The sequence below is a fragment of the Canis lupus genome, chromosome 5, assembly GCF_003254725.2.
Source record: "Canis lupus dingo isolate Sandy chromosome 5, ASM325472v2, whole genome shotgun sequence".
Taxonomy (NCBI): Eukaryota; Metazoa; Chordata; class Mammalia; order Carnivora; family Canidae; genus Canis; species Canis lupus.
In genome coordinates, this window is record NC_064247.1 from 10,704,238 (window position 1) to 10,715,584 (window position 11,347).

General features: G+C 39.9%; 1 protein-coding gene across 1 annotated transcript; it reads left to right on the top strand.

The window, feature by feature from the left end:
• Positions 1 to 4,569: 4,569 nt before the first annotated feature.
• LOC112671522 (olfactory receptor 6X1) lies at positions 4,570 to 5,746 on the top strand. Its single transcript, XM_025465792.3, has one exon. The coding sequence runs from the start codon at positions 4,585 to 4,587 to the stop codon at positions 5,521 to 5,523; it is 939 nt and encodes a 312-aa protein (XP_025321577.2). The 5' UTR covers positions 4,570 to 4,584; the 3' UTR covers positions 5,524 to 5,746.
• The last annotated feature ends 5,601 nt before the right edge of the window (positions 5,747 to 11,347 follow it).

An 11,347-nucleotide genomic window follows, 5' to 3' on the forward strand; every position in this document is an offset into this window, starting at 1 on the left:
GGACCAGAACTGTTTCCCTGAGAATCATTAGTGCTGTGAGTATTGCTTTGCTACAGAAAAGCAAAGAGTACTATTCTGGGTAAAGTGTTACTCTTCTGTAGAACGAATAGATATGGCTAGCGTTGATGCCTTGAAACCTTGAAATAAATTCCAGTAAATGCATCTCAGTATCATATAGAAAAGTCATAACCGTGACTGGGCTTGCACCAGCAAGCAGTCTTAATACACTGCATTTTACCCACATCCATCAATCCTTGGGATGAATTTCAAACTGGCTGTCTTTATTTGCATTCCTGTTTTTCACAGTCTTCAAAGTAGTGCTTCTTGATGCACTTCCTTTTGCGGAGTTTATAGAGTATAATCTAGGTGCCTCTGCTTTAAGGTCATACGGTATTGGGCATCTTCAAATTCAGCACATGATAAAATTGAAATTGCCCCCAGCAACAGTTTTTTTAAAAAGCCAAATGAAGAAGCAAACAAACAAAAGGTGAGGTTTGGGACATATTGCCCAGATTCAGAAAGAATATTTGTTAATACTTTTCTATTTATTTTTCTTCTTTTGAGACCATGACATGTTTAAGAAAAATGAAGGATACTTGATTGCAACAACATAGCTCAGAGAAAATGATTCCACTCTACCATTGAGCATTAAGCGCCAAGTGGGTTAAGAAAACTCTCTGTACTCTGGGCAATCTGGAAATCTGGGAGAATAACCAGAACACAGTAAGAAACACAAACTCTGATTAGGGAAAGATGGAGCAGAAAGATTTGCATGCAGCAACATTTACATAAAAGCTGGAAGCAGCAGCAGCGGACTTGGAAACAAATTATTTAGCAAACAGTCCCTGCTATGTCCCCAGCATTTGAAATACAACAGTAGCATTTTATACACATATACATGTATGTCTACATAAACTCATAGGTAAGTGGGGACACAAACTATCCATTTATATAATCCTTTAGAAAATCTCTCTTGAGGGTTTATTTTATGCCAAGCCAATGCATAGGCCCCACAGATATTTTTGCTGCCCTTAGGGCCTTAGAGTTTGTGGAGGAAGCCCCCAAAAAATGTAAATACAATTTTGTAAATGTTCAGAGATGGAAATGCCCAGGGGGTTACAGGGAGTGAGAGTAGCACCAGAGCTAGACTGTGGACATGGGGAGTCAGCGAAGGCTTCCCATGACATAGCTCCTCGGCTGGGGTCTAGAAGTGAGATAGGACTTAGCCAAAAGCTGGAGACACTTGCGGAGGACGCAGGCCAAGGTAATAGCATGTGTAGTGATTAGGTGACCCAGAAGGAGGATGGCGCCTTCAGAGAACTAGAGCAGGGGTCAGCAAATTGTGGCTGTTAAAGGGCACCAGCTCAGGAATATTTTAGGCCTCGGGGGCTCTGTAGCCTCCGCTGCAACTCCTCAACTCTGCCAACTGTAACACCAAAGCAGCCACAGGCAATATGTAAATGAATTAGCCTGGTTCCAGGGAAACCTTATTTACAAATAGTGAGCCAGACTCTACACTTGGGTAACTCAATAAGCATGGTGCATAGAATGGGGAAGGTAAATGGCAGATCAGGCTGGAAGACCAGGTAAGGTAAGAGGAGATCATCAATGCCTTGAATGCATTGATGGTCCTGAGGAGCACCGTGGTCAGAATTGTGTTTGAGAATGACCATCTTGCTATAATTTGAAACATGGGTAGGAAAGAGTATGACAGGTCAGGGGAGAGGGAGTTAGGAGGCTGTACTGATGCTAATGGAAGATAATGGCATGAACAGAAATAGCCTGGAAGAGAAAGGAGAAACAGATTGAAGAGTAAGGAGCGAACAGGAACAGAACAATTACCGATTGCCATGGTGAAATGAGGAGCAACACCATATGACTATGTTGTAACTTCTCCAAAGGAAAAGAAAAAGAGTCTAGACTCTACTTAAATCTGGTAAGCATGCCGACTGCAATATTTAATCCAGTATTTTAACCTTATCACCTTAGCTTCCTAAGGTTATTTTCCTTTCTTTGAATATCGCTATAACCTGCTAACTCACGCTATCTGACCTTCCTCCAAATCTCACAAAACTTCACACATGCTCACCACCCAGTCTAATCAGTTGTCCAAACAGCTACCACCAGGTTCCTGCCACTTCTTTTTTGCTCTGCATCCCTTCTGTGGGGCACCCCTGCCATTGCTGCTCGGGCCACTGTTCTCACCAGGCATGGCCACTTCTGCTGCTACCATTTCAGCTGACACCATTGCTGCTACTCCTGGGTCCTCGTGGTGCCAAAGCCAAGTCATGGCCCTTACAAAAGGGCATAAGGTCTGCATTGCCTCTGCCTTGCTTTGTCACCTAGATACATAGCAGTGCTGTCTGTGACCAGGGAGCGCATTCGATTACCACCTGCAGCCCCTTCCTCATGAAACACAGATAAATGTGTACACAGGTTGGCAAAGAAGGTGACACTGTATTTTCTGTACATATGCATATGCAAAAGTTTGCCCCAGGTTCGCAAACTCCCTGGCTCAAGATTCACTCCTCCAAGAGTCTCATGAACCCATCATGTAAACTGATTCATAGGAGGCCTACCCCATCTGTTAGCTTATCAGAAGTGCTGGGACAGGCCCACCTCCCAGCTCCAGTTCCAGCTGAATTTTCTGCTTTGGCCATCTTTCACAAGCTTCAGGCCTTGTTTGGAATGCATTTGCCCTCCCTACCCCACTCTCTTTTCCTATTGAACTCCTTAGGCCTCTCCTTCTCTAGAAAACCTCTAACCCCCACCCAGGCTGGGTAAGGGGTCTTTCTGGGTGTTCCCAAAACACTCTGTGCCCAACTCTACACTATCACTCCCTACACTATCACCCTCCCTATTTAAATGATAAACTCCTTAGTCCCTGAGCAGGACTTGGAACATAGGAAGCTCTCAACAAATGCCTATGGAATATATAGGTTTAATTCTCTTCTCCAAATTATGGAATGTTTAGCCCTTAGTAATTTTGTATTAACCAGGAGAGACTGCCACTCCTTCTGAGCGGGGAACGAAGATAAATCTGTATCTGCCCTATTTTGAGGGACAAGGCCAGTTATATTGACCATTAGTACAAATTCAAATACTTCTGTGTCTCTGATAGTCTCATGGGAAATAACTAAAGCTTTTGACTTAATAGGCAAAAAAATAATCCTTCCTGGTCTAGAAAAGAGTGGGAGGAAATGGAAGTATTTTTGTCCTCTAGGCTCTCAGAGAGTTCTTGTTCTCTCATATGGGGATAGAATTAAGTCATATATCAATAAACTATGAACTGCCTCTTTCATGCAAAGTTTCCCATACTTTGAAAATGGGGCAATTCATTTCACAGCAATTACCTTATCCATTGCAAAGAAGAGCCATGTGGAAGAAAAAGATATCCTCCTCAATAAGATAGGAAGTAGTGTTACTGTTTTCCAGTGAATTTTAAGAGAACAAGAAGAAAGTTCTCAACCTATGAATTTGCAGATACAAATAGAAATGCTTTGCTTGGTATGAAAAGATACTTAGTCATACAGGAAGGTTTTGTTAGGGATGTATTTTCCAGGATCCACTTTGTTATCCCAAGCATTTGCTAGCCTTTTCGCTTTTTTAGTTTCGAGTCTATGGATCTTTATCTAGTATACATTGATTAGGTACTTCTGCATATTAGGCCCTAATTCAGCTGGTCTTGGCATTTTGAATTAAAGTTTAGTACATTTTCCTACTTGCTTAGCAATTTTATTCATTTCATTTGAATGTTTTTTAGTCTCCTTTGTTAAGAGTCTGAATTAGGATTTGGAAGTGGATTCTTGAGAAAAACATCTGTTCTATTATCTAAGTTGTATTTCACTGCTAATATACAACAGCTATGGTTTTTAGTTGTAGAAATACACACACACACACACACACACACACACACACAGACTGGGGGTGGGGAGTCGTAAAATCAGCTTTTTAAAATGTATTTATAATATAAACCAAGAATTTCTTTTAGAATATAATAGAAGAGTGTGGATTAATTTCTTATGGACCACAGTTCAGTTTATGCAGACATACCATTATATACACTTCTAATAATCATACGGATTATTGACAGTTATAACACATTGCAGTGATTACCCTTATAGCTGTATATGGATGGAAAACTACTTCTCCAGTTATCAATTGTACTTAGTACTTTCAAAGTCTATCAAAAGCTGTTTAGAGACTGCTGGATGGCTCAGCGGTAGCACATCTGCCTTTGGCTTAAGGCATGGTCCCGGGCTCCTGGGGTCGAGTTCTACATTGCTTCTCCCTCTGCCTATGTCTCTGCCTCTCTTTCTGTGTGTCTGTCATGAATAAATAAATAAAATCTTTAAAAAAAAGAAAAGAAGCTGGTTTAGCTGGCAAAGATCAAGCCCAATCATGAGTAAGGAAGGCGTGCTTAGGGTGTATATGTGTTTGTGGGAGGAGGGAGACATCCTGAAGGACTTTAAGTAGAATCAGAATACTCCTTTTTTGTTTTTTTGGTTTTTTGTCCATAACCTGTATTTGAGCATGGTTCTAAGGACCTACTTTCTTGCTCGTCTTTCTAGACTATCGAGGGACATGAGAAATGGCACAACAATCACAGAGTTCATCCTGGTAGGCTTTCCTGATATCCAAGGACTACAAATCCCTCTCTTTATAGTGATCTTTTTCATCTACATATTAACCCTTGTGGGCAATGGGCTCATAATTGTCATTGTGTGGGCAGAGCCCAGGCTACAAATACCAATGTACTTCTTCCTTTGCAACTTGTCCTTCCTAGAGACGTGGTACACCACCACAGTCATCCCCAAACTGTTGGAGACTTTTGTGGTGGCAAGAGCAACCATTTCCATCCCCTGCTGTCTACTGCAGTCCTTCTTCCACTTTTTCCTGGGTACCACTGAGTTCTTTATCCTCACCATCATGTCTTTTGACCGTTACCTGGCCATCTGCAAGCCCCTTCGCTACCCCACCATTATGACCAGCAACCTCTGCCTGCAACTTGCACTCAGCTCCTGGATGGTCGGCTTTACCATTGTCTTTTGTCAGATGCTTCTGCTCATCCAGTTGCCATTTTGTGGCAACAATGTCATCAATCATTTCTACTGTGATGTTGGTCCCATTTTGAAAGCAGCCTGCGTAGACACAAGCATTCTGGAGCTCCTGGGTCTTTTGGCGACCATCCTGGTGATCCCAGGGTCACTCCTCTTCACAGTAATTTCTTATATCTATATCCTGTCCACCATCCTACAGATCCCTTCAGCCACTGGCAGACAAAAGACTTTCTCTACCTGTGCCTCTCACCTGACGGTAGTCTCCCTGCTGTATGGTGCTGTCTTGTTCATGTACCTGAGACCCACAACACACTCTTCCTTTAAGATTAATAAGGTGGTGTCAGTGCTAAATACTATCCTCACACCCCTTCTGAATCCCTTCATTTACACAATTAGAAACAAGGAGGTTAAAGCAGCCCTAAGGAAGACAATGACTTGTCCAAAGACTCATCATCCAGAGTAAAACATGCAACATGCGACAGATACAAAAATTAAATGTGAAAGAAGACTGTGGAGAAGATAAAAATGTGAAAGTAAACTATGACGGTTAAGGTCTCCTATAAAGAGTTTGTTACCTATAAATGAACCAAGAGTCCTCCTTCAAAAGAAGTGAACTCATTCTCCAACAAGGAAATCCCAGAATACCTTCAGATGCATGAAGTAGGACTAAGGACTTTTTCAATTATAAGCAGAATGTAGAAACCACAAAGGTCAAGGACAACTGTCATTAACTTTAAAAAAAATGTAAGGAATCCTGTCTCCCTGTTTGTTTATAATAACTCTTCTTGCCTCATTTCCTTGTCAAAGGCATAAAACATCCCACGCATTTTCTCAGTACTTAGTTTCTTCACAGTATACGTCAGGCTCCTAATCAACTCTAATGGGTCTTTCAAAAATGTTTTAAATAAGCCAGGTTTTTGTTTGATAAGGGGACTTTAATTTTAATAGAATACAAATGTTTCCATACCTGTAAAGGTGTTTATTTCCAGATAACAACAAAACTTGAGGACATGATGTGAAAATGTCCAACTGAATTAGGCCAGTTCCTATGCTTCAATCTAGGTAAGCCAGGTGCCTAGGAAACCAAAAGAAGTCAGAGAGCCAACTATGAAGGCTTTCTTCCTGGAAAACTCAGCCCCAAGTTTACATTAAAGACAGGGCTTACATGTAAGGTTATCATATAAGGTCCCTCAAGGCAAATGACAAACCCATTCATTTAACCATGTTCTCAGGCAAGACATTTGGCAGAAAAGGTTTACTACAAAATGATGATGGAGGTGAGCCATAGTTTGTAAGAATGAGTATTATATATACATACCCCTCTTCCCACAGCAAAGAAAGTGTATCATTAAAAGCCCATTAAACTGTGATTTTTTTAAAGAAAGGATTGATGCACATTCCTTTTAATATTGAATTGAAAATTGCAAAAGCAAAACAAAGTGTAATGAGATGAAAATGTTATTATCTCAACTGTCCAATCTGATTTATCTTAGAATTTGAAGGCAGAGAGACCCTAAGGATGAATATTTTCAAGAGCCCTATCATCAAAAGCATGGTTTAAATTGCCCTGAATGAGAAAATCTGGGTAATATCTAAGTGCTCCTCAGAGAGGAAAAGTAAAGAGAGGAGAAATGAGCCAAAAAGAGGAATTTACCAGAAGTCTCCAAGTTGGGGAGCCTACAGAACATTTTAAGGATGGAGATGCCTATCCTCAATTTGAGACCACATTTCTATGCTGTCCAACTGCTTTCTCCTGGAACCTTCAGTAAAGTCTCCTACATTACCAAATATACATATGAGCAGGATGTGTATGTCACACTCATTCACATACGTGTATGTGAATACATATGTGTGTAATGCAAGGAAGAACTGAGTTTCTTGTCTGGAATGATGTGGTTTGGATTAGAGACAGCAATGGCTACAGAATATGCAGAAATTTTAGGAAGAACGTCAGACTTTCATTAACTTGGGCATGGCTCCAGGTAACCTATATCTAGGGGAACTGAGACACCTGGGTTATATTATATTATATTAAAAAAATTTTTTAATCTGCTTTCAAGTTTCACAAATATTAGTTTTCCTAGATTTAGCTTATCTAAGAGTTACCTATTTGATGGCAGACAGAGGGTAACATAAAACACCTTGACAGATCTTATAAAAGGAGAGAACAAATGTGAGAGTACGACTCCACGTTCACGAAAATCAAAATAGTGCCATTTACTCATGCATTTTTCATATTTTATTTATATGTTGGTATCATGTACCAAGCAATGTGCTGGGTACTGATTCTGTTGGGGAAAAAAATACATTTTTTTAATATTCTCCCAGAAAATCGGTGCTTGGAGTTGGAAATACCAGAGTTGGAAAAGTCTATCCAACAAAGAAGCTCCAACACCTGAATATCAAGAATGAAATGAGTTACAAGACTTCTAGGCAGCCCTGTCTTAGATCTTCACCAATATGGTCTCACCAAAGTCCCCAAGAGGTATGTTGTCTACTTCCAGTGCCTGCAGGAGCCAGAGTGCTATTTTGGGGAAAAGGAGCCCTGGCCACAGAGACAACATACCGTAGCTTGATTTCACATTGCTTCTTGTTTCTTAGGGCTCTAGAGCCCAAATACCTTCCCCAACTGTACACACCCCAACTTTCTCCAAGAGAATAAGAAATTACAGAAGAAGTCATCCAAGAAAATAAGAAATTACACAAGAAGTCATCCATTGGATAAGTCATCCAATATCATAAACAACCCCTTACTCAGATCCCTGGATATTAATTATTTTTCTACTACTCGTAGCTCTAATGATAGGGTTGAGTTTGTGCATACATCTGAGCCAAATCCTTGACAAGGAGCTCTTGAGTTAATTTGTTCCTGAAAAATGTACACACTTTAAGCAAAGCCATTGTTTTTGTGATATGTTCCAATTACATATTAGTTAATAAGAGCAGGGTTCAAGTACTCAAATTGGAGGAGATACAGAGTTAGACAAGGTTAAGTAAGTTTCTTCACCACTCAATTTCTCAGAACATTTAATGCTATGTTGAAAAAAAAATTCTAACTCCCAGGCTTACACATATAAAACTGCCTATTATATCATCTTATTTTTACTGAGAACTGTGTCCACTATTACTGATGTAAACCAGAGCAGTGGCCATTTCAAAAGCAGCCTTTACAATCCTTTCCTCAACCAATCAAATGGTAACCTCATGTTCCTGTCTTATTTGGGCAAAACTTCCTTTCCTTATTTACAAAGTAGTCCTTCCCTTGTAACTCACAGAGCCCAAAGTCACTTTTGAGAGATACAGCTCTCCCTTACTTGTCAAGTAATAAATTCAGCTTTACCTGTTCAGTTCTAGTCACCTTCACGCACATTAGAAATCCCCAAGAGAAAGATAGAGAATATGCCTTTCTTTCCCAAGCTTCCCCAGCTACTTCCCCACTTTTTTCAGTTACCTCAGACTAAAGATTTCCTGCTGTCTTCCTTAAAGTCCATCTAAAGTCATCTCTGTTTTTATCAGACTCTTATAATTCCATTATATTCATAAATGACCAATCAACTTAGAGATAAAAATTTAAAACTCCAATACAAGAAAGGTTGAGGTGCAATACACAAAGAATTGGATGTGATTACATATTCACCTAAGCATCTAGTGCCTGAACAATTGGCTCACCACCCCCCTTTGAATGACATATTCTCCTTGCAAGTTTAAAGGACTCCAATTATAAAAATGCCATTTACACATAACTCTTCCAGAACCATCTGCTTCTGTACCTGGTATTCGCTAGTCTTGGACTAAACAACTAAAAGAGTAGAGCTATACACACTTTCAGAGGACCCCCCTCCACTGATTACCCCCAGCACTTTTGGAAAATAATCTCTCCAAGATTATTCTTCCAAGTGCAGAAGCAACCATTTTCCTCATAATTAGTTCTTTGCTCTTCAAATATTATTAAAGAAAAAAATAACAACCTAATGCCCCCCATCTCCACACTGTGGCTTTAGTCCAAGCACTGGATCTACAATAATAACTTTGTAAATCCCCTTTCTATAGCCCCTCTTGAACTTTTCATTCTCCTCAGGAGCCAGAAAGATCTTATTAAAATGTATATATAATCATGTCACTTAATTAAAATCCTTCGATGGCTTCCCATTAACTGTAGCAGATAATGCTTAAGATCTTTGATCTATCAGATCTGATCCTTGTTCACAATACCAGGTCCATCTCATATATTTTTCTATTGTTCTCTGACCCTAGACCCTATCCTCTCAGTTTCTCCAACACCTGAAGCTCCTTTCCACCTCAGGACCCTTGCATATACAGTATTTTCAATTACTTCTAATATTCTTTCTTACTCACTCTACTTCTCACTCCCACCCCCAATCTCAGTCTGCCCACTTATCCTTCAGAACTCTGCTCAGAGGTTACTAATCAAGAAAGCTTGCCCTAAGCACCTCTCTACCAGCACTACCACCAGGATTAGGACCTCCAGTCATAAGCTCGCATAATATGCTGTACTCCTACTTTGTAGAACCGTCCATAATCATAAGTAATTTATTTAAATATGTTCCTTTCCTCCAAAACACACACAGCAATGAAAGTTAGCTCCATGAAGACAGATATTATATCTTTTTTCTTCTCCACTGCATTCCATATACTACCACAGTGTCCAGCACTAGTAGTTACTCAATAAATAAATCCCACCGATGAATGAAGGACCAGGTAACTGGACTGACAGAAAATCAGTCACATCACACATGGACTACAATCTCTGTAGTTCTGTTATGTAAATATCCCACACTCTGTGTTTTAAAAATATAAATGAATTACCATAGACAATATTAGATTAGAACCCCCAGTTTATACCAATCACAAAAATAAATTCAAAATCTAACCATAAAAAGGAGAGCAAAAAAGTAGTAAAAGAAAATATAGGAGGAAGCCCTGATGATTTTGGTGTGGAAAAATGTTCTGAAATAAGATGTGAAATTCAAAGCCACTGAGAAAAAGAGTGCATCAAATTTGAAACTTGAAGACCACAAACACAGTTAGAATGTAAACTATAAAGTCAAAGAAAGTATTTGCAAAAAAAAAAAAAAAAAATCTCTCTCGCTCTCTCTGAATGAATAAATAAATAAATCTTTTTAAAAAAAAGAATATATAACATTGAACAATGAATTAGAAAAAAATCCAATTGAGAAATGGGCAAACTCGTAGGAAAACTGTAAGTTATGGAGAATGTTCATTTTCATTCTTAATCCTGGGAAGGAAAGGTAAAACAATGAGACATCACTTTTAACTCATTTTACAAATTTTTTTTTAGAATGAGAGAGCAGGTGGGGGGGAGGGCAGAGGGAGAAAGAGAGAGAGAGAGAGAGAGAGAGAGAGAGAGAGAGAGAGAGAATCTTAAATAATTTTTTTTTAATTTTTATTTATTTATGATAGTCACACACAGAGAGAGAGAGAGAGAGAGAGGCAGAGACATAGGCAGAGGGAGAAGCAGGCTCCACGCACCGGGAGCCCGATGTGGGATTCGATCCCGGGTCTCCTCCAGGATCGCGCCCTGGGCCAAAGGCAGGCACCAAACCGCTGCGCCACCCAGGGATCCCAAGAGAGAGAATCTTAAGTAGGTTCCCCACTCAGTGCAAATCAGTCAGGGCTCAATCTCAGGGCCCTAAGATCATGACCTGAGCCAAAACCAAGAGTCTGATGCTTAACTAATTGAGTCACCCAGGCACCTCTCACTTTATAAGGTTAGCAACATGAATATAGGGGGGAAATATTCTCATATATAGCTGTTAAGTTTATGTACTGGTGCAGTTTCTGGGGAGATAATTTGGTAGCATCAATTCAATGTATACAACCTATGACCCAGCAATACTTCTTCTCCGTCACAGAGTAACATTTGCACGTATGAATGAAGATGTTTATTATAGCATTGTTTGTGATAAACAAATACAAACAACATGTATTCTCCATAGGCAAATGGCTAGCCACACTATGGAATGTTATGCAAAAAGTAGAAAGAATAATGTGTATGCACTATGAACAGGTCTTCAAGGCCCAATACTAGGAGAAAATAGCAAATTGAGGAATCCAGGGCAGCCCCGGTGGCTTAGCAGTTTAGCGCAGCCTTCAGCCCAGGGCATGATTCTGGAGACCCAGGATCGAGTCCCATGTGGGGTCCCCTGCATGGAGCCTGCTTCTCCCTCTGACTGTGTGTGTGTGTGTGTGTCTCTCTCTCTGTGTCTCTAATAAATAAATCTTAAAAAAAAAATTGAGGAATCCAA